Source organism: Heterodontus francisci, chromosome 18 (assembly GCF_036365525.1).
Source record: "Heterodontus francisci isolate sHetFra1 chromosome 18, sHetFra1.hap1, whole genome shotgun sequence".
In the NCBI taxonomy this organism is placed as follows: Eukaryota; Metazoa; Chordata; class Chondrichthyes; order Heterodontiformes; family Heterodontidae; genus Heterodontus; species Heterodontus francisci.
In genome coordinates this window covers 57,754,420-57,781,038 of record NC_090388.1, presented here as the reverse complement: position 1 = coordinate 57,781,038, position 26,619 = coordinate 57,754,420, and the positions used below count along the sequence as shown (strand labels likewise).

General features: G+C 45.7%; 1 protein-coding gene across 4 annotated transcripts in view; it reads right to left on the bottom strand.

The window, feature by feature from the left end:
- fbln1 (fibulin 1) overlaps nt 1-26,619 on the bottom strand; it is a 215,732-nt gene that overhangs the window by 175,021 nt on the left and 14,092 nt on the right. For all 4 annotated transcript variants that reach the window (XM_068050808.1, XM_068050810.1, XM_068050807.1 and 1 more), the window contains one exon: nt 10,811-10,919. In XM_068050808.1, coding sequence (XP_067906909.1) covers nt 10,811-10,919 — 109 coding nt within the window. The remainder of the gene's footprint in view (nt 1-10,810; nt 10,920-26,619) is intronic.

Here is a 26,619-nt window from a genome sequence, read left to right as displayed (position 1 = left end):
CCTCACAACATTTAAAAAGTACTTGGATATATACAAGGCTACAGATCAAGAGCTGAAAAGTGGGATTGGGCCAGTGCAGACACGATGGCCTGAATGGCCTCCTTTCATGCTGTAAATTTTTATGATTCTATGGTTCTATGGATGGACATTTTCACATCTTTGCTCACATTCTTAAAATTCCTCCAGCAATCACTCCAATAAGAGATAGCACTCTAGCCTGCGCCTGTCAGTAAAATGCACTTCAAAAGATCAAACCTCGAAAGCATCACTCCAGGGTGCCAAATAGCTCATGGGTTAAGGACAACCATTTTCTGAAAAAAGTTTAGCACAAGCTTTCAAACTCAAATTGTTTTAATTTTACAGCGCATACAAGACACATTATTTCCTGTTTTTGCTGGACTTTGTGTTTGTACCCCATTATAACCCTTGTAGCAGTTCCTGTGTTTCTCAATGGTACTTTCCCCTCCTCCCACTCCCCCTCACTACCACATCAGCATCATTAACACATCATACAGAAACAAACAAATTGTGGTTTTCAGAAACTAGGATTTTATGTAGGTCTCAGCCACCGGATGAAGCGCCAGCAAAAGCCCCGTGTCCCCTCCTCTGTGGAAGGCCTGCCGATTACATGCCAATTAGGCACTTAGGTGGACAACAGTGGGCCTTCCCTGGGATTAAGGACCTCGGAGACTGAAGTCCCACCCACTGAGAGATGCCGGCTAATTAGACACCAACAGCTCTTTTACTGAGCAGTGCCACCACGCAGACGGTGGCTGTTGTCGGTAATGGACCCACCGGAAGCGAGGGACGCAGGCCACAGGTGCATCATAGTGGGATGGTTTTCACGGGGCAGGGGGTCATGGTGGAGGGGGTTGTAGAGGGGGTGGTATCAAGGGCAGGAGGTTGGATCTCAGTGGGCTGCCCCCTTCCCGATGCTGGGTCCCTCAGTGTCTTTTAACAAGGGAACGCCCCACCACCACCCCGCCTGGCCCCCCCCACCATGGACCCAGCAAGCATCCGACACAGGTTTGCTTGGTGAGCTCCCCGTGGGGCAATAGGCCCACCCGCCACTGGGCTAATGCTGACATCGGCAGGATGAGGCCCTTAATTGAGCATTAATTGCCCATAAGGGCCTCAGTTGGCAGCAGGGCAGGAAGGCTGTCCAAGGGCCTTCCCGCCACGGACTTAATTGGGGTGGAGGTGAGAAGGTGGCAGGGTCACCCTCGCCACTAACCTGCCCGATTAAATACTTTCCCCACTTCCAAACTCGACACACAAGAAAGCATAAAATCCCCCAGTGCCAAAAAAATGTCACTGGAAGTTCTAACATTCTAAAAAGTAAATAACTGTCATACAGTGTCCAAATTTAATGGCCACAAAATTGGATAAGGCCTGAAAATGGACAAGGTGATTGCAATGAGTGATTAACCCGTGCCCATTAATTCCAATGGAGGCAGCACGTCAACTTTGTGCTACGTGCTCATTTTGATGATTTCTGCATGCAGCCAGCACGAAGTGCGCTTCTGAGTGGCTGCACACCTGAGCAAGGGGCACAAAATCGTGAGAGGCTAGCATGAGTTCAAGATGGCCAGCACTACTTAAAGCAAGCCCCACCTCTTAAAGGACAGGTGCACTTTGACTGAAGCAGGTACTGGAAGTCATCTGAGTAATGAACTTGAGAAAGACACGAGAATGGCACAACATGGTGCAGGTGAAGCTCCAAAGTTCTCTGACACAGTGCTGAAAGCCTTGGTGTAGAAGGTGGACTGCAGGTGAAAGGTCCTCTATCCACAGGAGCTAGGAGGAGCTCCAGACACTGCAAAGGCAGTGGCAGAAGATAGCAGTCACTGTCAATGGCAGCAGTGTAGCCCTAAGAGCTTGGATGCAGTGCTGCAAAAAAGTTCAATGACCTCACATGAGTGGTCAAGGTCAGTGAATGCATCTTCAAATGCCATACCCTTACAACTGAACCACTAGCCTCACACAATGCTCAGTTCATCACGCTCCCTTCATTCACTTTCCAGTGATCTCCATCAACAAGAACTCAAACTTCACAATCATAGGTTCACCTCACCCTCAAACACTTCGCACTGCTCCAAACCGCACACACATATCTCACAGCTTGCACACAATGCAAACTATTCAACCATGACAGCCACATCACTCAAACACATTGCACCACACTCACTGACACTTAACTCTCTCTTCAGGACCAGGTGGTGCATAGCCACAGGTAGCAAGAACTAACCAGCAGGGGACAGGGACAGCTGCATGTCCTCACTCTGATGGATGAGATGGTGCTCACCATCATTGGAATGGCCATCACTGAGGCTGTGGCAAGTGGCAGGGTGGAGACCATTGAAAATGACGGTATGTTCATACCTAATCCTCCCTCTCACATCCCACTTCCCCCACATCCCACAATCTCTCCTGATTTACAAGCTGCAGATGGTCTCAAGCATGCACCTCTACCCCATCCTACCCTCACTGCAACCCTAGCCTTATGTCTTTCTCCTTGCAGAGACCCAAGTGCTGCACCCTGTTCAGGTAGCAGTGCAGGAGAAAGAAGTGGAAGAGGAAGAAGAGACTGATGATGAAGAAAAACTGTCACTCGCTCTCACATTTGCAGCCACCAGCTCAGATACAAACACTGGACGTACTTCAGAGGGAATCGCGGAGGCAGGATCTGCACGTGGTGAGACACTGGGCACAAGCATACCACAGCCAGGGCAGGGGGAAAGAATAGCGCAGATGCCAGCTCAGTGAAGGGCAAAGTTGCGCCCGAGTTCTGCTGCAGAGTACTCAGATGAGGAAACTGATGTGGTAGAGTACAGAAAAAGGCTGATAGGTATGCACACAGAAATGCTTAGTGCATTGGTAGGCTTGCCAGAAAGCCTGTGGTCACTGTCAAGGAGCGGGGGTGGGGGCGTAGGGTCGGGCACCAACCTTGACAAAAACTTTGTGCAGAGCTTGAAGCCCATCCTTTCCAATGTGAAAATGTTGGCCAATTACACTTGCAGCCTCAAGCACTATGCAGCGGCAGATTCCTGATGTCTCAGATTCCATTGCAACACGAGTACAGGCACGCAATGTCTCACAGTGGAAGCTCAGACTGAAGTATGCAAGTACAGCTTGCTGCCCATGACTGCTCAGACTGCTGCCCTTAAGGTTGCAGATACCAGTGCTCAAAGGGGCTTACAGTTTGTCGCAGCAATCCAGCAACCTATCCTCCAAAAGATTCCTAGGGTTCCTGAGGCAAAACCCCAAGGGAGTGGCAGTGGCTCCATGGAGCACAAACCTGCTGTCCTCTCTCATGATGAGAGCATTCATCCCACCACCACTGCCACTCCACCAGTGCCCTTGCTGTTATCCAGACTGCTGCCACCCCTGCCAAGATGGTACAGTCCAAAGCCGGGCCTTCTAGGGCTGCAAGGTCATCTGCCGTCTCCTCCACTGAAAGTCAGCAGCCTTCCACCAATCATGCTGCAGCCATTGGGGTAACACTGCATAGGAGCGCTAGGCTAAGCAAAGGCACACAGTAGACAGGCTGTAAGGATGATCAGTTGATTTTTGTGTGGAATATTGGATGGTTTGCTTGATATAGTTGGTTTGCAATGTTTGGTTTGTGGGGGCTTTTACTTCAGCATTTTGGCCAAGAGGATGCAGTGATGATCAGTAACAGAGGGATGGTACGGTGCAGGACTGCTATTGAATGGGTAATTGGGCTTGTATTCACTGGTACGGCAGTCCGGTAAGCCGATCATGTACATCCCAGCTAGAAAAGGGATGTGTGGTTGCCTCCTCCATTCCCCTTCCCCTTCCTTTTCCTCTTCCTCCTCTTTACCTGCTCGCCATATATCTGGTAGCTAGGGCTGTGCCCTCATGATGGCGAGGTTGTGCAGGATGACAAATTGTGAGACATGCACTGGAAAGTACTGCAGGGCTCCTCCATGACGGTCCAGACAGCAGAAACTTTGCTTAAGCATCTGATGATCTGCATGATGACATTTTGTGTGGCAGCATGACTCTTATTATATGCATGCTGCCCACGTATGCAAGGATTGAAAACTGGTGTCATCAGCAAGATGATCAGCAGACAGCCCTTTTCGCCTTGTAGACACCCTCTGACTTAAATGCTGATGGTAAAGCGTCTTCTTCTTCTTTGGCCTCCTTGTCTCAAGAGACAATGGATAAGCGCCTAGAGGTGGTCAGTGGTTTGTGAAGCAGCGCCTGGAGTGGCTATAAAGGCCAATTCTAGAGTGACAGACTCTTCCACAGGTGCTGCAGATAAAATTGGTTGTCGGGACTGTTACACAGTTGGCTTTCCCCTTGCGCTTCTGTCTTTTTTCCTGCCAACTGCTAAGTCTCTTCGACTCGCCACTCTTTAGCCCCGCCTTTATGGCTGCCTGCCAGCTCTGGAGATCACTGGCAACTGACTCCCACGACTTGTGATCAATGTCACAGGACTTCATGTCGCATTTGCAGAAGTCTTTAAAGCGGAGACATGGATAGCCAGTGGGTCTGATACCAGTGACGAGCTCGCTGTACAATGTATCCTTGGGGATCCTGCCATATTCCATGCGGCTCACTTGGCCAAGCCATCTCAGGCGTCGCTGACTCAGTAGTGTGTATATGCTGGGGATGTTGGCCGCCTCCAGGACTTCTGTGTTGGAGATATGGTCCTGCCACCTGATGCCAAGGATTCTCTGGAGGCAGCAAAGATGGAATGAATTGAATGAATCGCTCTTGGCTGGCATACGTTGTCCAGGCCTCACTGCTGTCGAGCAAGGTACTGAGGACACAGGCTTGATCCACTCGGACTTTTGTGTTCCGTGTCAGTGCGCCATTTTCCCACACTCTCTTGGCCAGTCTGGATATAGCAGTGGAAGCCTTTCCCATGCGCTTGTTGATTTCTGCATCGAGAGACAGGTTACTGGTGATAGTTGAGCCTGGGTAGGTGAACTCTTGAACCACTTCCAGAGCGTGGTCACCGATATTGATGGATGGAGCATTTCTGACATCCTGTCCCACATTGTTCGTTTTCTTGAGGCCGACGGTTAGGCCAAATCCGTTGCAGGCAGCCGCAATCCTGTCAATGAGTCTCTGCAGACACTCTTCAGTGTGAGATGTTAATGCAGCATTATCAGCAAAGAGGAGTTCCCTGATGAGGACTTTCCGTACTTTGGTCTTCACTCTTAGACGGGCACGGTTGAACAACCTGCCACCTGATCTTGTGTGAAGGAAAATTCCTTCTTCTGAAGACTTGAACGCATGTGAGAGCGTAGGTGCGAGAACACAGCCCTGTTTCACGCCACTTAGGATAGGAAAGGGGTCTGATGAGGCATCGCTATGCTGAATTGTGCCTTTCATATTGTCATGGAATGAGGTGATGACACTTATTAGCTTTGGTAGACATCCAATCTTTACTAGTAGTCTGAAGAGACCACGTCTGCTGACGAGGTCAAAGGCTTTGGTGAGATCAATGAAAGCAACATAGAGGGGCATCTGTTGTTCGCGGCATTTCTCCTGTGGCTGGCGAAGGGAGAACAGCATGTCAATGGTGGATCTCTCTGCCCGAAAGCCACACTGTGACTCAGGGTAGACACACTCAGCCAGCTTCTGGAGCCTGTTTAAAGCGACTCGAGTGAAGACTTTTCCCACTATGCTGAGCAGGGAGATTCCACGGTAGTTGTTGCAGTCACCGCGGTCACCCTTGTTCTTATAGAGGGTGATGATATTGGCATCGTGCATGTCCTGTGGTACTGCTCCCTCGTCCCAGCACAGGCAAAGCAGGTCATAGAGTGCTGAAAGTATAGCAGGCTTGGCACTCTTGATTATTTCAGGGGTAATGCCATCCTTCCCAGGGGCTTTTCCGCTGGCCAGAGAATCAATAGAATCACTGAGTTCCGATTTTGTTGGCTGAACGTCCAGCTCATCCATGACTGTCAGAGAGGGTGGTCTCAGTGACAACATTTTCCCTGGAGTACAGTTCTTGGTAGTGCTCCACCCAGCGGTCCATTTGCTTGCGTTGGTCAGTGATTGTGTCCCCTGATTTAGATTTGAGGAGGGACGATCTTCCTGATGGTTGGCCCAAATGCTCTCTTAATGCCATCATACATTCCTCTGATGTTTCCGGTGTCGGAGGCCAGCTGAATATGACTGCATAGGTGTTGCCAGTAGTCATTTGAGCAGCGCCTGGCTGTTGTTTGTGCAGCACTTCTGGCTTCTTTAAGTGCTACGGATGTTAACTCGCTGGGGGCTTTCTTGTAGTTCAACAGTGCAATGCGCTTAGCGGCTATGACAGGTTCTAGCTCTTCAAGATTAGATTGAAACCAGTCTGCATTCTGCTTCACACGTTTGCCATAGGTGGTCATAGCTGAGTCATACTTGGCGTCTCTGATGTGGGCTCACTTGGTCTCTGCATCCCCTGTAGGAGTGTTTTGAAGGGCTTTTTCAAGGGAATTTAGAAACTTATGTAACAGCTGTGGATAAGAAATTCTGCTAGTGTTGATGCACGGGCAGCCCTTCTGTTTGGAGTTGTGCAGCTTCTTTGGTTTGAGTCTAACCTTGCTGCACACCAGGTAGTGGTCGGTGTCACAGTCCGCACTGTGGAAGCTGCGTGTGATTTGAACGCCGATTAAAGAGGCTCGCCTTGTGACGATGAGGTCCAGCTGGTGCCAACGACGTGATCTTGGGTGCCTCCAAGAAACCTGGTGACAGGGTTTAGTATGAAAGAACGAGTTGGCGTAGAATCAAGGCATCTTGGCTGCAGCCAGGATACAGAGAACTAGCAAGCATGATGTGCTGAGTATGGTTACAGACCAGCTGGACATTGAGGGTGTAGAACTTTGGTAGTTCCAGTACATCTCTGAATGCTCATGCAGCGCCTACAAAGCAATGAGTGTGCAATCAATGGCATCCTGCACCTTGGGGAAAACTGCTATCCTGGCAAAACCTGTTTCTCTCTGGAAAGAGACAATGTAATGTATTCCCCTCTCTCTGCATTGTGCATTAGTCACCTCCCTTAGACAACAATGGATGGCGAATTGTTGGAGATTTTATTTTATTCGTTCATGGGACTTGGACATCGCTGGCATTTGTTGCCCATCTGCCCATCCCTCATTGTCCTTGAGAAGGTGGTGGTGAAATGCTTTCTTGAACCGCTGCAGTCCATCTGGTACAGGGAGACCCGCAATGCTGTTAGGGAAGGAGTTCCAGGATTTTGATCCAGCGACAGTGAAGGAACAGCAATATAGTTACAAGTCAGAATGGTGTGTGGCTTGGAGGGGAACTTGCAGATGGTGGTGTTCCCACACGCGTGCTGCCCTTGTCCTTCCAGGTGGAAGAGGTCACAGGTTTGGAAGGTCCTGTCAAAGGACTGTTGGTGGGTTGCTGCAGTGGATCTTGTGTATGGTACACACTGCTGCCACTGTGCATCGGTGGTGAAGGGAGTGAATGTTTAAGGTGGTGGATGGGATGCCAATCAAGCGTGCTGCTTTGTCATGGAGGGTGTCAAGCTTCCTGAGTCTTGTTGGAGCCACCCTCATTCTGCCAAGTGCAGAATATTCAATCACACACCTGATTTGTACCTTGTAGATGGCGGACAGGCTTTGGGGAGTCAGGAGGTGAGTTACTCATCACAGAATTCCCAGCCTCTGACCTGCTCTTCCATGTCCCTCTGACTGTTTGGGGGCCTATAGTACACTCCCAGCAATGTGATTGCCTCTTTTTTGTTCTTTAGCTCAATCCATATGGCTTCATTTGATGAACCTTCAACATATCAGCCCTTCTCACAGCTGTAATAGTTTATTTGACCAAAATTGCCACACCTCCTCCTTTCTTATCCCCCTCCCTATTGCATCTGAAAATCCTGTAACCAGGAACGTTGAGCTACCATTCCTGTCCCTCTTTAAGCATGTTTCTGTAATAGCTATGATATCATACTGCCACGTGTCTATCTGTGCCCTCAGCTCATCTGCTTTGCTATACTCCTTGCATTGAAACAGATACCCTTGAGCATTGCAAAACTTTTTTTTATTTTCTAACCTTTGTTTCCTCTGACTTCCAGACTCATCCATTAATTTTCTGCCTTCTATTTTCATTTCTGATTTTGTCCCAACTGAGTCTATCCTCAGGTCCTCATCCCCCTCCCAAACTAGTTTAAACCCTCTCCAACAGCACTAGCAAAACTTCCCGCAAGGAACTCAGTGCGGGCTGTTCAGGTGCAACCTGTCCGCCTGTACAGGCCCATCTCCCCCAGAGCCGGTCCCAATGTCCCAAGAATCTAAAGCCCTCCCTCCTGCTTTCTTTCCAGCCACTCATTCATCTGTCTTATCCTTCTATTTCTGTACTCACTTGTCCGTGGCACTGGGAGTAATCCAGAGATTACTACTTTTGAGGTCCTGCTTACCAATTTCTTACCTAGCTCCCTAAATTCTGACTGCAGGACCACATCCCTCTTTCTAGCTATGTCATTAGTTCCAATATTCCACGGCTGCTGGCTGTTCACTCTCCCCCTTCAGGCTGCTCTGCAGCCGCTCAGTGACATCCTTGACCCTGGCACCAGGGAGGTAACAAACCATCCTGGATTCACATCTGCAGCCACAGAAACGCCTGTCTGTTCCCTTGACTATTGAATCACCTATCACTATGGCTCTTCCAGTCTTCCCTGTACCCGCCCCCCCCCCACCCCACTGTGCAGCTGAGCCACCCATGGTGCTATGGGCTTGGCTCCAGGTGCACTCCCCAGATGAACCATCACTCTCATCAGCATTTTTAAAATTCATTCATGGGATGTGGGCATCGGCGGCTCGGCCATCATTTATTGCCCATCCCTAATTGCCCTTGAGAAGGTGGTGGTGAGCTGCCTTCTTGAACTGCTGCAGTCCATGTGGTGTAGGAATGGAGTTCCAGGATTTTGACCCAGCGACAGTGAAGGAACGGCGATATAGTTCCAAGTCAGGATGGTGTGTGACTTGGAGGGAACTTACAGGTGGTGGTGTTCCCATGCATTTGCTGCCCTTGTCCTTCTAGGTGGTAGAGGTCGCAGGTTTGGAAGGTGATGTCTAAGGAGCCTTGGTGCATTGCTGAAGTGCATCCTGTAGATGGTACACACTGCTGCCACTGTGCGTTGGTGGTGGCGGGAGTGAATGTTTGTGGATGGGGTGCCAATCAAGCGGGCTGCTTTGTCCTGGATGGTGTCAAGCTTCTTGAGTGTTGTTGGAGCTGCACCCATCCAGGTATTCCATCACACTCCTGACTTGTGCCTTGTAGATGGTGGACAGGCTTTGGGGAGTCAGGAGATGAGTTACTCACCGCAGGATTCCTAGCCTCTGACCTGCTCTTGTAGCCACGGTATTTATATGGCTACTCCAGTTCAGTTTCTGGTCAATGGTAGCCCCTAGGATGTTGATAGTGGGGGATTCAGCGATGGTAATGCCATTGAATGTCAAGGGGAGATGGTTAGATTCTCTCTTGTTGGAGATGGTCATTGCCTGGCACTTGTGTGGCGCGAATGTTACTTGCCACCTATCAGCCCAAGCCTGGATATTGTCCAGGACTTGCTGCATTTCTACACAAACTGCTACAGTACCTGAGGGGTCGCGAATGGTGCTGAACATTATGCAATCATCAGTGAACATCCCCAGTTCTGACCTTATGATTGAAGGAAAGTCATTGATGAAGCAGCTGAAGATGGTTGGGCCTAGGACACTACCCTGCAGTGATGTCCTGGGGCTGAGATGATTGATCTCCAACAACCACAATCATCTTCCTTTGTGCTTGGTATGACTACAACCAGAGGTCCCCCAATCAGCCTGGAAGGAGCCTGACAAAAAGAATTTCATGGCCACAGTCACCTTGACAGCCACAGGCAATGCTGCTCTCCCCATACTCTGAAGCTACAGGTCTGCCTGCAAAAGGTAGCTGTTTGATACAACTGAATGGCTTCCTATGCCATTTCAGAGGGCAGTTAAGAGTCAACCACATTGCTGTCGGTCTGGAGTCAGACCAGGTAAGGATGACAGATTTCCTTCCCTAAAGGAAATTCATGGACCAGATGGGTTTTCTGAAAATCAGTGATAGTTTCATGGCTAGATTTCAATTCCAGATTTATTTTTTATTCATCAAATTTATTAAGTAGTTGAATTTAAATTCCACCAGCTGCCATGGTGGGATTTGAACCCATGTCCCCATGGCATTAGCCTGGGCCTCTGCATTACTAGCACAGTGACATTACTACTACACCACCCTCTCCCCAAGGGAATTGGGGGGCAGAGGGGAGGAGTGTTAGCAGGGGAAGGTAAGAGTGACTGCCTTTGACATCGAGGCAGCATTTGACCGACTATGGCATCAAGGAGCCCTGGCAAAATCGAAGTCAATCGAAATCAGAGGGAAAACTCTCCACTGGTACAATGGGATATTTCATGTTCACTTGAAAGGGCAGACAGTTTCACATCTTGTCTGATGGACAGCATCTCTGAAATTGCAGCACTCCCTCAGTACTGCAATGGAGTGTCAACCTTGATTTTGTGCTCATTCTCTGAAGCAGGACTTGGATCCACAACCTTCTGATTCAGAGGCTAGAGTGCTATCAACTGAGCCACAGCTAGGGTGGGAGAAGGCTTGTGTAGAGCATAAACACCAGCACAGACAAGTTGGGCCAAATGGCCTGTTGCTGTGCTGTAAATTCTATGTAATTTTATATAATAGTATGTAATTGTAACACTTACATCAAAGCAGCAGTTCAAACGGGGGCACAGATGACAAATCATTTGCTTAAAAACAGATTTCAGGATGTTTGAAAATATACCTGCAAAGTGGTTCTTCTAGTGTATAGGGCAGAGAAGCACACTCCTCTTTCTCAGAGGCCCACTCAAATCCATTGGAACAGCAGGCATCGATCGAGCTCTGCATCGTCACTATAAGAAAAGAAGAATCAATCAGCTACATCAACAGAATGGTGCTCTGTCTTAGAAAGTGCAGCAGTGGTTACTTTTTTTCCTAGCCATATTTGTGTTAGCAATATTTTATTACCAGCCTATAGTGTTCCACATTTCGACTATGCTGCAACCAGGCCAAGGAAAGCACAAAATGTAAACAATGATGCTCGTCACTCTCTCAGTCACCTTTAGGATGGACACAAATGCCAAGCCACTAAGAATGAGAAGCAACAGAAATTGTACAGTGCGTTGTTGACCCATCATCCATAATAACACATGCTATCACATGCTTTCACTAATGAATAACAAAACTGCAAAAGGAGATGGACATAGATCATGCACAAGGTGTGACAATTAATTTTAAAAATGCCCTTTTTTAAAAATCTAAAATAACAAAAGTAAAACGTTATCCTTTTTTAAATCCAAAATGCAATCTGGCACCAGCCTGGCTGGTATTCCTGTTTGGGAACCACAGCATTGATTAGAAACACTCATTGATGTCTCGTAGTGTCAACAGCTATGTTTATTGAATAGTGGTGTGATGAGATTCCTATTGCTCCAGGTGTAAAGGTATGATACATTTGATAATATATGTTGAAGTGTTAATGTGGGAAACTTTCATGACAGAAAATAGCATTTGATCAGACCAGTTATGCCTTAGTCTTCAGTTTGAAAATCTACTTACATTAATTGTAATCTATTGAAGATCTGTAAAAATTCTTTGTCTCATGTCAAATAGCATTTCCCTGCACATTGTGAATAATGTCCTGGATGTAAGGTCAACACATTTCAATGAATTGTTAATTGTGTTTATGAATGCTGCCAAACAATGATGGGAAGTCTAACATTAATGGAGGTTTTTAATACAAATTTGTCCTTTGCAAGTAAATTGAATTCAACTCAGAATCCTAACCAGGGAAGAATGGTCACCAACAAAGCATTACACAGGAGATTGAAGAAAAGAGAGGCTTTGTGATCAATATTTTTTGTGGCAATTTTACACAGAAGATTTGACCATTTACCTTCTTTCTTTTTTTTTCTTTTGGGCCTCCTTATCTCGAGAGACAATGGATACGCGCCTGGAGGTGGTCAGTGGTTTGTGAAGCAGCGCCTGGAGTGGCTATAAAGGCCAATTCTGGAGTGACAGGCTCTTCCACAGGTGCTGCAGAGAAATTTGTTTGTTGGGGCTGTTGCACAGTTGGCTCTCCCCTTGCGCCTCTGTCTTTTTTCCTGCCAACTACTAAGTCTCTTTGACTCGCCACAATTTAGCCCTGTCTTTATGGCTGCCCGCCAGCTCTGGCGAATGCTGGCAACTGACTCCCACGACTTGTGATCAATGTCACACGATTTCATGTCGCGTTTGCAGACGTCTTTATAACGGAGACATGGACGGCCGGTGGGTCTGATACCAGTGGCGAGCTCGCTGTACAATGTGTCTTTGGGGATCCTGCCATCTTCCATGCGGCTCACATGGCCAAGCCAAGAGCAACGTCTCAATTCATTCCATCTTCGCTGCCTTCGGAGAATACTTGGCATCAGGTGGCAGGACTATATCTCCAACACAGAAGTCCTTGAAGCGGCCAACACCCCCAGCTTATACACCATTTACCTTAATAAAAGCAAAATACCGCAGGTGCTGGAAATCTGAAATAAAAACAAAAAGTGCTGGAAATACTCAGCAGGTCTGGCAGCATCTGTGGAGAGAGAAACAAAGTTAACGTTTCAGGTCTGTGACCTTTCATCAGAACTGGCAAAGTTTTAAGCAAGTGAAAGGGCAGGGGGTGGGAGAGAGAACAAAGGGGAAGGTGTTTGATAGGGAAAGGGCAGGAGAGATTAAATAACAAAGCTGTCCTGGGACAAAGGCAAAGCATGTGTTAATGCTTGTGGTGAAAGACAAAGCATTAGTCCAGAGAGACTCCCCTCCCCTTCACTTGCTTAAAATCTAATTCTTTTCTACCTTTGCCAGTTCTGATGAAAGGTCACAGGCCTGAAACGTTAACTTTGCTTCTCTCTCCACAGATGCTGCCAGACCTGCTGAGTATTTCCAGCACTTTTTGTTTTTATTTTATGACCATTTACCTTACTTATTCATCAGAATGTTCAAAAGAACATAAGAACTAGAAGCAGGAGTAGACCATTCGGTCCCTTGAACCTGATCTACCATTCAATAAGATCTGATTGTGGCCTTAACTCCACTTTCCTGCCTGCCCGCATAACCCTTGACTCTGTTGTCGATTAAAAATCTGTCTAACTCAACTTTGAATATATTCAATGGCCCAGCCTCCACTGCTCTCTGAGGAAGAGAATTCCAAAGATTAACGACCCTTTGAGAAGAAATTCCTCCTCATCACCATCTTAAAAGGGAGACCCCTTATTTTGAAACAGTGCCCCCTAGTTCTAGATTTCCCAAGAGGGGAAACATCCTCTCAGCATCTACCCTGTCAAGCCTCTTCAGAATCTTATGTTTCAATATGATCACCTCTCAATCTTCTAAACTCCAACGTGTATAGGCCCAACCTGCTCAACCTTTCCTCATAAAACAACCCCTTCATCCCAGGAATCAGCCTAGTGAATTAATAATTAATTATGAGCTTTGCAAAGTGTCTTTATGATTGATCATTGTGTTATGTTAATATTGCCTCATCCCAGTTTTAATGTTTTGTTAATTTGTAAATATACACTTATTCATTTCAAAGCATCGGTCCGTATTTTGATAGTCTCCCATTGTGAGCGGATTGAAAACATTGTATGAGTTAACGTAAGGTCCAGTGCACAGATAATTACATTTGGGGCAATTGTTAGGTCCTGGTCACACACCACATTGACCACAAGTCGTAGGAGCCAGTTGCCAGCGATCACCAGAGCTGGCAGACAGCTATAAAGGCAGGACTCAAGAGAGGCGAATTGAAGAGACTCAGCAGTTGGCAGGAAAAGAGACAGCAGTGTCAGGAGCGAGCCAACTGTGTAACAGCCCCAACAACCAACTTTACCTACAGCGCCTGTAGAAGAGTCTGTCACTCTAGAATTGGCCTTTATAGCCACTCCAGGCGCTGCTCCAAAAACCACTGACCACCTCTAGGCGCTTACTCATTGTCTCGAGAGACAAGGAGGCCAAAAAGGAAAGGTCACACATCATCTAAAAAGGCAAACTACATAAATGTACAACAAAATAAAAGCAAATTACTGCAGATGCTGGAAATCTGAAATAAAAACAGAAAGTGCTGGAAATACTCAGCATGTCCGGCAGCATCAGTGGAGAGAGAAGCAGAGTTAACGTTTCAGTTTGGTGACCCTTCATCAGAACCAGCACTTTCTGTTTTTATTACATAAATGTACAGTTTTGACTCATGGGAGAGTAGTCTGTTCACAGGAGCAGCTGTAAAATCCTTGAAAGAGAGAATTAGTATTCGACAATGCCAAAGGGTCAAAGAGGGCCCAAATTGAAACAGAATCAATGGCATAATTATTTAATATATTTAGAAGCACACAAATCAGCCTGTTCTATCAAAAATAAAGTCCAAAAATATGTTACAGTAACATAAATAACTGAGATGTAGTTCTTGTAACATCAGATCATAAGAGGTCGTAAGGCCCTATGGACTGCTATAATAAGAACATGGCTGGTCTGATCTTGGCCTCAACTTCACTTTCCTGCCTGTTCCCCATAACCGTTGACTATCTCTTGTTCAAGAATCAGTTATACAGGGATCAGATTTTCTGGCCTGCTGGTGCCATTGAGCACTGACTCCAATGGAGTTTGTTAGATCATTGGGAGGGAACCTAACTTGTACTTCACTGAGGGGGCAACCTGTGCCACTGCATGTGTATTTTTGGCTAGGAAATCCAGTGCAGTCCACCATGTTGGAGGGATGTGGAGGTGGAGGATTGTTGCTGAGCCCCAGCTCAAAATTCCATAGTGCCCTAGTGCAAGGGAGAATCCATTTTTTTAAATATGTAGTTTTTCCAGGCATCTCCCAGGTAGGGCCCACTAATGCCCATCTGGAAGCTGGTATGCCCATGTTACTTGGTATACTGGCCTCCAGCTCCATGCTGGGAGCTGAATGAGCTGGGGAAGCAGGAACTCTGGCATAGGGATCAGTAACATTATTAGCCTTGTCAGGGGCAAGCAGAAGTTTCACCACTTTTAAGGTGACCAGGAAATTCTAGAATATTCCAGCCCAAACAAGACACAACAGAAACTGGCACCGGAAACCAGGACCCTGTGCATCTGGATTCATTCGCAGGTTTTCCACTACACTCCTGTCCAAAATGACAGGCATGTATCAGAAGACCCACAGATTCCACAGCCTATAAGTGGACCTTTCAACTTTGCCAAGGCCATAAAATAGGTGATATGGAATCTCCTGCCCATTATGCAAAGGGTGTAAACTGGGTCAATGAGGGTGGCCAATCTGATAGCGCCCATTTTTTGCTCCCACTGAAGTTGAAAGTTCTGGCTCACATCTCCGTGCACACTTTCACCCTGAAAGATGCATGCTGATCAACTCTTCCTTTACACTCATTATTGTAAAACTGTGATACTTAGGCCTGCTAAATCAACACAGACTGGGAAACATCCTAGTCTGTACAGCTCAGTTCTACTCTGAGTGCTACTTTTCTGAGTCACTGGGGGAACCTTACAAAGTTTGTTTTTTTAACTACAACAACTTCCACACCCCCAATATTCACTTCTCCTGAAAGTGCTGATCTATACTGGACTATGAATCCACAAACCATGGTATCTCACACAAGTGGCTCTTCTTTATACTTAAGCCTGGTCAACGAGTGTCAACACAAGATTAAACAGTGGACGTAATTATAGCTGAGATCAACCAATTTTTATCCAACATTCCTGTATGCACACACCCATGTGATTTTTCAGCAAGGGTCATAAGATTATGGGTAGGAATAGTAACCTTGTAGTATTGCAGTATTCCCTCAACTGCTGTCCAAGCTGCAATCAGCTAGCTCAGTGCAGACCAAGGATTGTACCTGGAAATCTCCTTATCTCTAAAGCTCAGTAGCACAGCAACTGGTTCATTTGTCCATTGAGCTATTAGAAGGGACGACATAAAACCATTAGAGCAGATTGGACCATGTAATATAGTTTTTAATTTCACTGACAGGAAAAGAAAACATTTTCAGTGAATTAAATTACTGACAGCATTGCCAAACGAATTGCTATTCTTTGGTATTTTAACATGCTGGCCTAAAAACATTCTGTATTTACAAGGTTGAGTGTGCTTCAACCAAAACAAGGACATGATGACAGCATGGATTACAAAACACTACACCTGCCAAATGTGTGTGAAACTGCTAGAAAATGAAAACTAGATTGGCAAAACATTCTTCAGTGCCTTTTGACATTTTAATACTGGCAAATGCAAAACACAGACGAGTCATTCTTTGCGGTGTATATCAAGAATACTTTTGTAATAAATTGCCTTCAACAGACAAGAAATCTAAATGGTCGATTGATGAAAGCATTTACTTCCAGACATCCTCAACAATTTAACATTCAAAGAACATACAAAGGACAAACATCACATATAGGTTGCTAGCAGCTTCACTTGTATTAAAATATGCTTTCATGAATCAAAGATTACAGTTGAAATGTTGGTTTGGAGCAGACTTCGCTCCTTAGAATGATACTTTTGTAACCAACGGAATACTTTTGCCAGACATGGTGTTTTGCTATGCTCACTGTAAAAACTGTTTGGGGGTTAAGACGAGCAGCACTGATGTGACTCTGGCAAGAGAGGGAGCTTGGCAGGCAGAACAGGCACAGTATGTGCAGACCATTGGCAGGATGTCTACACGTCTCATCCACTGCAAACCCCTCAACCAATAAATGACATGGTGCCTCAACTCCAGCTGCCCTAGACTGCCCTGGCAGAAGTACAGGAGCAATAGTCAGTAGCAGGGCCCTCATGGGTCACAGCACTCCAGCAGCTGCAAGCATCCTAGGAGTCTGAATGGAAAACACAGCAGCCTACTACCATCCCTGCTCAGGCTAGGGGTTAGCAACTCATAGAAGTGGTAGAGCTAGGAAGCCATCAGCTAAAAAGAGCACTTAGGGATCACATTTGGGTATTGCACCACTTGATTTGTAAATATATGATTTCTGTTGTGTTTCAGTTATTTTTGTGTGCTCTCAGCTTTCAAGGTAATTTCTGTGTCTGCATTGCCATTATGTCATAAAAGTGGAAGTTGGTTCAATGTTTTCAAGGTAACAATTTGGAGGATTGCAAAGCAAAGGAGTAAAAGTTTCAGGACTGTTAATGCAAGGTGTTCTGGTCACATAAGAGGATTGGAAGTACGAGATTTCTAGGTGAAGCACTGCGCTTTGAGAGTATCCCTTGCATCTCGAGCTACAAGATGCTTCGCATGTCGTGCATCATGCCCACCATTTCTCTCCACATTATCCTCTTCCTCATCAGGTTTGAAGTTTGAGGTTTGCATTAATTAAGGAGAGCCAGCACGGATTTGTAAAAGGTAGACCTTAGTATTTGACTAAGCTAATGGAATTTTTTGATGAAGTAACAGAGAAGGTTGGTGAAGGGAAAGCAATGGATGTTGTCTGTATGGATTTTAAGAAGGCATTTGACAAAGTGCCACATAAAAGGCTGGTTAACAAAATTGAGACCCATGGATTAGGAGGATCAGTGTTAGCTTGGTTAAAAAAATTGGCTTAAGGACAGTAAACAGCGAGTCATGGTAAATGGTTTGTTTTTCAGACTGGAGTAAGCAGTGGTTTTCCCCAAGGGTCAGTGCTAGGACCACTTTTTCTTTGGCATATATAAAGACTTGGATATTGAAATACAGAGTAAAATTTCAAACTTTGTCGATGATACCAAACTTGGAGGTGTGGCAAACAGTGAGGATAATACCAATTGACTGCAACAGGATTAGATAGGCTAGCAGAATGGACAGGCAAGCAACAGATGGAATTTATACAGAGAAGTATGAGATCATAAGATCATAAGAAATAGGGGCAAGAGCAGGCCATTTGGCCCCTTGAACCTGCTCTGCAATTCAATATGAGCATTGCTGATCTGATGGCGACCTTAACTCCACTTTCCTGCTGGCCACCCCCCCCCCCCACCCCCCCCCCAACACTCCAACCCACCCCACACCCCGTAACTCTCGACTCCCTTGTTGATCAAACATCTGTCTAACTCAGCCTTGAACATATTCAATGACCCAGCCTCCACTGCTCACTGGGGAAGAGAATTCCAAAGTTTATCAACCCTCTGAGAGAAGAAATTCCTTCTCATCTCTGTCGTAAGTGGGGAAAACCTTATTTTGAAACTGTGCCTCTTAATTCTAGATTCCTCCATGAGTGGAAACATCTTCTCAGCCTCTACCCTCTCAAGCCCCCTTAGAATCTTACATGTTTCAATAAGATCACCTCTCATTCTTCTAAACTCCAATGAGTATAGGTCCAACCTGCTCAACGCTTCTTCATAAGACAACTCCTTCAACTTAGGATGCAGACTTGTGAACATTCTCTGAACTGCTTCCAATGCAAGTAAGGAGATCAAAACTGTACACAGTACTCCAGGTGTGGTCTCACCAATGCCCTGTACATTTGTAGAGAACATATATACAAACATACAAACTAGGAGCAGAACTAGGCCACTCGGCCCCTCGAGCCTGCTCCACCATTCAATAAGATCATGGCTGATCTGATTGTAACCTCAACTCCACATTCCTGCCCACCCCTGATAACCTTTCATCCCCTTGCTTACCAAGAATCTATCTATCTCTGCTTTAAAAATATTTAAAGACTCTACTTCCACTGCCTTTTGAGGAAAAGAGTTCCAAAGACTCTCAACCCTTTGAGAGAAAAAATTTCTCCTCATCTCGGTCTTAAATGGGCAACCCCTTATTTTTAAATAGTGACCCCTAGTTCTAGATTCTCCCACATCCTTTCCACATCCACCCTGTCAAGACCCCTCAGGATCTTATATGTTTCAATCAAGTCGCCTCTTACTCTCCTAAACTCCAGTTGATACAAGCGTAGCCTGTCCAACCTTTCCTCATAAGACAGCACACCCATCCCAGGTATTAATCTAGTAAATATTCTCTGAACTGCTTCCAACGCATTTACAACCTTCCTTAAATAAGGAGATCAGTACTGTACACAGATTTGGTCTCACCAATGCTCTGTATAACTGATGTTATACTTTTGTACTCAATTCCCCTCGCAATAAATGATAACATTTTCTTAGCTTTCCTAATTAGTTGCTGAACCTGGATACTAACCTTATGCGATTCATGCACTAGGACACTCAGATCCCTCTGCATCTCAGAGCTCTGCAATCTCTCACCATTTCGATAATATGCTTCTTTTTTATTCTTCCTGCCAAAATGGACAATTTCACATTTTCCCACATTATACTCCATTTGCCAGATCTTTCCCCATGCGCTTAACCTATCTATATCCCTTTGTACTCTCCTTATGTCCTCTTCACAACTTACTTTCCTACCTATCTTTGTGTCATCAGCAAATTTAGCAACCATACCTTTGGTCCCTTCATCCAAGTCACTTATATAAATCATAAAAAGTTGAGGCCCCAGCACTGATCCCTGCGGCATACTACTCATTACATCTTGCCAACCAGAAAATGACCCATTTATGCCTACTCTCTGCTTCCTGTTAGCTAGCCAATCTTCTATCCATTCCAATATGTTACCCCCTACATCATGAGCTTTTATTTTCTGCAATAACCTTTGATGTGGCACCCTATCAAATGCCTTCTGGAAATCTAAGTACAATACATCCACTGGTTCCCCTTTATCCACAGCACGTTAATTCTTCAAAGAACTCCAATAAATTGGTTAAATATGATTTCTCTTTCACAAAACCATGTTGACTCTTCCCGATTACCTTGAATTTTTCTAAGTGCCCTGCTATAACGTCTTTAATAATAGCTTCTAACATTTTCCCTAAGACAGTGTCTCCCTACCTTTTTGAATAAGGGAGTTACATTTGCTATTTTCCAATCTTATGGAACCTTCCCCTAATCTAGGAAATTTTGGAAAATTAAAACCAATACATCAATTATCTCACTCCCCATTTCTTTTAAGACCCTAGCATGAAGTCCATCAGGACTTGGGGACTTGTCAGCTCACAGCTCCAATGATTAGCAAGACTTCCCCACTTTTATAGTCTATCCCCCTGGCAATAAAGGCCAACAGACTATTTATTTGCTGTACCTGCATGTTAACTTTTGTGATTCATACACAAGGACACCCAGATCCCTCAGTACCACCACATTGTGCAATCTCTTTCCATGTAAATAATACTCTTCTTTTCTATTCTTCCTTCCAAAGTGCACAACCTCACATTTTCCCACATTATGGGATGAAATTTATAGTCCCGCCGCCGAAATCAGCAGCGGGCGAAAACAATGGCGTGGATCTGCCGCAATATTAAGCATGGCAGCTCATTTAAATAGCCGATGACATGGAGGGGGCGGGCTGTCCATCTCCGGCAATGGCGTTAGCTGCCTTTGTACAGGAGCTGACACCATTTTTAAAGGGCTTCAAGACCTGCCATTCAATTTAAATATTTAAAGAAACATTGATTTAAAAAAATTAAATACATTTATCTTGCCCCCTCCCATCCCCCCAATAAGCATAGAATTACTTGCCCTCTCCCCCCACCAAAGCCTTGTCCACCTGACCTTCCACCAACACCAAAGTGCATAAACTTTACACTATAACCCGTCCCCCCATCCCCTATACCAATGATATGACTTTGACCTCGCTCCCCCACCCGTCCCCAACACTGAGAAACTTACCTGCTCCCCCCTCCCCACCAGTGTTCTGCCTTGTTTGCCTAGATGGGGATCCAAAGGCCACCGGCACAAAGATGCACCAGGAGCAACTGCGAGTGCATAATGATAATTAATTCATTTATTTAAATTAATTTAAATATTTAAATGGAGCTCCCATCGCCGAGCAGCGATGGGGCTGCCATGAGGCCTCGCCGCCACCGGTAATATTGGGCCAGGCCTTCCCGGCGTCAAGGTCCATAGCGAGCCTCTCCTGGAGGCATTTCCTGGGCCCCACAACCCCAGATGTCGGGGTGGGGGGGAATCAGTACAATCCAGCCCTATACTCCATCTGCCAAATTTTTGCCCACTCATTTAACCTATCTATATCTCTTTGAAGACTCTTTGTGTCCTCCTCAAAACTTACTTTCCTACCTATCTCTGTATCATCAGCAAATTTGGCTACAATACACTTGGTCCCTTCATGCAAGACATTAAAATAGATTGTAAATAGTTAAGGCCCCAGCACTGATCCCTGTGGCACTCCATTAGTTACAGATTGCTTATCTGAAAATGCCCCATTTATCCTGACTCTGTTTCCTGTTAGTCAGTCAATCCTCTATCTATCCTAAGATACTACCCCCAACTCCATGAGCTCTTTCTTGCGTAGTAACCTTTTATGTGGCACCTTACCGAATGCCTTTTGGAAATCCAAATACACTACATCTACTGATTCTCCTTTATCCACCCGGCTTGTTGCATCCTCATAGAACTCTAATAAATTTGTCAAACACAATTTTCCTTTCATAAAAACATGTTGACTCTGCCTGATTGTATTACGATTTTCTAAATGTCCTGCTCCTACTTCCTTAATAATGGATTTTAGCATTTTCCTAATGAAAGGTGAAGTGATGCATTTTGGCAGAAGGGATAGGGAGAGGCAATATATACTTATGGCACAGTTCTAAAGAGTGTGCAGGAACAGAGGGACCTGGGGGTTCACGTGCATAGATCTTTGAAGGTGGTCAGACATATTGAGAGAGTGGTTAGCAAAGCATATGGGAGCTTTGGCTTCATAAATAGAGGAATTGAGTATAAAAGCAGGGAAGTTATGCTGAACCTTTATAAAGCTGCAGTTAGGCCACAACTAGAGTATTGCATCCAGTTCTGGTCACCACACTTCAGGAAGGATGTGAGGGTCCTTGAGAGGGTGCAGAGAAGATTTACCAGAATGGTTCCAGGGATGAGGGATTTTAGCTACGAGGTTAGGATGGAGAAGCTGAGGTTGTTTTCCTGGAGCAAAAGAAATTGATGGGAGATTTGATCGAGGTGTTCAAGATTATGACAGGTTTAGATAAAGTAGACAAAAAAAAAGCTGTTCCTATTAGTTGATGGTACAAAGACTCTGGGACACAGATTAAAGGTTTTTGCCACAGATACAGGGGGATATGAGAAATAACTTTTTTTATGCAGCGATTGGTAATGACCTGGAACTCACCACCTACGAGGTGGTGGAAGCAGAGAAGATTTTTTTTTATTCATTCATGGGCTGTGGGCGTCACTGGGCAGGTCAGCATTTATTGCCCATCCCTAATTGCCCTTGAGAAGGTGGTGGTGAGCTGCCTTCTTGAACCGCTGCAGTCCATTTGGGGTAGGTATACCCACAGTGCTGCAGGGAAGGGAGTTCCAGGATTTTGACCCAGCGACAGTGAAGGAACGGCGATATAGTTCCAAATCAGGATGGTGTGTGACTTGGAGGGGAACTTGTAGGTGGTGGTTTTCCCATGTATTTGCTGCCCTTGTCCTTCTTGTTAGTAGAGGTCGTGGGTTTGGAAGGTGCTGTCGAAGGAGCCTTGGTGCATTGCTGCAGTGCGTCTTGTAGATGGTACACACTGCTGCCATTGTGCGTCGGTGGTGGAGGGAGTGAATGTTTGTAGATGGGGTGCCAATCAAGCGGGCTGCTTTGTCCTGGATGGTGTTGAGCTTCTTGAGTGTTGTTGGAGCTGCACCCATCCAGGCAACTGGAGAGTATTCCATCACACTGCTGACTTGTGCCTTGTAAATGGTGGACAGGCTTTGGGGAGTCAGGAGGTGAGTTACTCGCCACAGGATTCCTAGCCTCTGACCTGCTCTTGTAGCCACGGTATTTATATGGCTACTCCAGTTCAGTTTCTGGTCAATGGTAGCCCCTAGGATGTTGATAGTGGGGGATTCAGCGATGGTAATGCCATTGAATGTCAAGGAGAGATGGTTAGATTTTCTCTTGTTGGAGATGGTCATTGCCTGGCACTTGTGTGGCGCGAATGTTACTTGTCACTTATCAGCCCAAGCCTGGATATTGTCCAGGTCTTGCTGCATTTCTACACGGACTGCTTCAGTATCTGGGGAGTCACGAATGGTGCTGAACATTGTGCAATCATCAGCGAATATCCCCACTTCTGACCTTATGATTGAAGGAAGGTCATTGATGAAGCAGCTGAAGATGGTTGGGCCAAGGACACTACCCTGAGGAACTCCTGCAGTGATGTCCTGGAGCTCAGATGATTGACCTCCAACAACCACAACCATCTTCCTTTGCGCTAGGTATGACTCCAGCCAGCAGAGGGGTTTCCCCCAATTCCCATTGACCTCAGTTTTGCCAGGGCTCCTTGATGCCATACTCGGTCAAATGCTGCCTTGATGTCAAGGACAGTCACTCTCACCTCACCTCTTGAGTTCAGCTCTTTTGTCCATGTTTGAACCAAGGCTGTAATGAGGTCAGGAGATGAGTGGCCCTGACGGAACCCAAACTGAGCGTCACTGAGCAGGTTATTGCTAAGCAAGTGCCGCTTGATGTCACTGTTGATGACACCTTCCATCACTTTACTGATGATTGAGAGTAGGCTGATGGGGCGGTAATTGGCCGGGTGGACTTGTCCTGCTTTTTGTGTACAGGACATACCTGGGCAATTTTCCACATTGCAGGGTAGATGCCAGTGTTGTAGCTGTACTGGAACAGCTTGGCTAGGGGCGCGGCAAGTTCTACAGAGCAAAGTGCACAGGTCTTCAGTACTATTGCCGGAATATTGTCAAGGCCAAGATCAATGATTTCAAATGGAAATTGGAAGGGCATTTGAGGGAAATAAACGTGCAGGGCAATGGTGATAGAATGGGTGAATAGGACTGGCTGGATTGCTCTCCAGAGAGCTGACATGGACTCAAAGGGAAGAATGGCCTCCTTCTGTGCCATAAAGTCTCTACGACTCTATGAGCAGATGCGTCTTGCAGGCCTTCTTCTTCCTGCAGCTCCAGTCTTCTTTGTTGATCAATGTTATGCAGAACGCCACAACTATTTACTTTGGACATTGATGTAGTGAAAACCCCTGCAGGAACAAAGGTCCTTGGCTGGTTGAAGACGCCCATATGGCCACATGTGTGCAGTCTATGGCATTGCGGAAAGCCAGCCACAGATGCAATCCTAAATGCTCTTTCCATCTGGCTGGAGATATACGATTGTCGACAATCATATTTAGATCAGACTTATTTATTCTCATGAAATGCCCTAACACAGAATATGGCATTTGTCACTCACCTCCTTCAATGTCTTTGTGACAATGGAACATTTTCTGCCCCTTCTGGCTCCTGTGTAAGTAACATTTGAAATCTATGGGGGACCAGGTTGTTGTATTATCGCTTTAAGAGTGATGTCCCTTTAAGAACTCAGTATGCTAATGAGCTAAGTACTAGGATGTAGTCTTGTGACTATAAGCTACAGGCAGTCTGCACTGTAATACTCTGGACAAAGGTTCTGTGTATAGTTTGCTCTGCATTGTATGTATTAGTTTTAGCTGTTAATAAACCTTCTAGAGATCTTCAAAAAACTTGAGGGCTTAGTATTGGTGAGCAGTAAATGTGGAATTTTACGACATGTAGCCTTAGACTGTCTATTCAAGCTGATACACGAAGTCCACAGTGAAATAGACCTGAGAGAAGACTCAGAGTGGAACGATTCTCAGCCAGATGAGCAGGCATCTCAAATTGTGAACCTGACACATTCTGTTGATGAAATCAAACAACTAGTAGCTTTTGCTACTATTAATATCATGTGCTCAAAGAAAGTTGGGAGACACACACTCAGGACTGAGATTGACACGGGAGCTAGTGCAAATATCCTAGCAGTCTGAATCCTTAAGGATATGTACCGGGATCGTTGGAAACTAATGGTGCAACCGGCAACTGCAAAGTTAACTACATACAGTGGACCACCCATCCGTTGCAGTGGCATACTAACAATGCAATGCAGCTATGGCAAGTTGGCATGGAAACCACAAATCATTTACCTAGTGGACACAAGCAGACCAGCAGTGGCAGGACTACCAGCGTGTATGTCCTCAACATTGTGACTAGCCACGAGGTTACCAAGGTACCCGTTATAGCAGAAGAGACCAAGGGTACCAGCATTGGGTCAGTCCAGGACTTACAACAAATGTATCCGGATAGGTTCGACACCATAGGAGATTTCAAAGGCACTGCCATACTGCACCTCAGACTGCAATTCCGTCAATCGACCCTCCCAGAAAGTGCAGCGTGCACATACAAGAAAAGCTGAAATGCAAGCTGGATGACACTGAATGCAATGGCATTCTCACACAGACTGGTGCAGGTCAATTACGTGCGTACTGAAGAAGGATGGAGCAAACAAGATATGTCTAGATCCGAGGCGTCTCAACTTTTCCCTAAAGCAATGCCCCCACAAGATTCCAACACTAGAGAAATTGAATCCCAAGTTCACAGGAACCAAATTCTTTTTCAAGTTGGATGCTAAATATGGATATTGGTCAATACGCCTAGCTAAGGAATCTCAGGAAATCACCACCTTCAGAACAGCATTTGGAAGATATAACTTCCAGAGACTACTCTTTAGCTTATCTGTCAGTCAAGATCTGTTTCATCAGCATATGGACAGAATTACAGAAAATGTGCCTGACTGTATATGCATTGCCCGATGATATCACAGTAATGGGAAAAACCAAAGAAGAGCATGAACAAAATCTCTATTCACTGATGGCAGTAGCTCGTCGCAAAGGGCTCATTTTTAACAGCAAGAAGTGCAAGGTGAATGCAAGTCCGATCAATTTCTTTGGCTCTATCTATTAAGGTTGCAGAATCCATCCTGACCCACACAAAATCGAAGATGTAAGGCACATGCCTACTCCACAAGACAAAGGAGATCTACAGAAATGCCTTGGATTTTTCAACTTCTTGGCACCATAGATACCAAATTTTTCTGACTAAGTATCATCATTGAGAGAGCTCCTAAAGAAAGACATACCATATGTGTGGCATATGTTTGAGTCTCTCAAGTAAGGATTGTCAGTGGAAACCTGTACCCTGCAGTACTATGATCCAAGGAAGAAGATAATCCTGGAAGTTAACACTTCACTGAAAGGGCTAGGAGAGTGCATCCTGCAGGATGGCAAACCAATTGCAGTCGGATCCAAAAGTCTATCCTCAGCACAATCCAATTACTCAAACATAGGGCATGAACCACTTGCTCTGGTGTTTGGGATCTCAAGGTTCCACATCTACTGGTTCGGTAAACAGTTCACTGTGGAAACCGATCATAAACCAGTGGAGATGGTCTGGCGTAAACCATGTGATGTCCTCACCACATTACTCTAGATCTAATGGTCTTGCCGTGCAAATGGTACGCACAGTTAAATCACTTATCCTGAAATGTAGGACAACGAAACAAGATTTTCACGTTGCCATGTTACACCTCAGAGCTACACCTATGGATATGGGCTTACCGTCACCAGCGGAGATCCTGTTTGGAAGGCAAGTGAGAAAGACTCTGCCAAGCCATCATCTGTCCAAATTATCCAAAATGTAGGAGACACTGTTCAAAAGACAAGGGA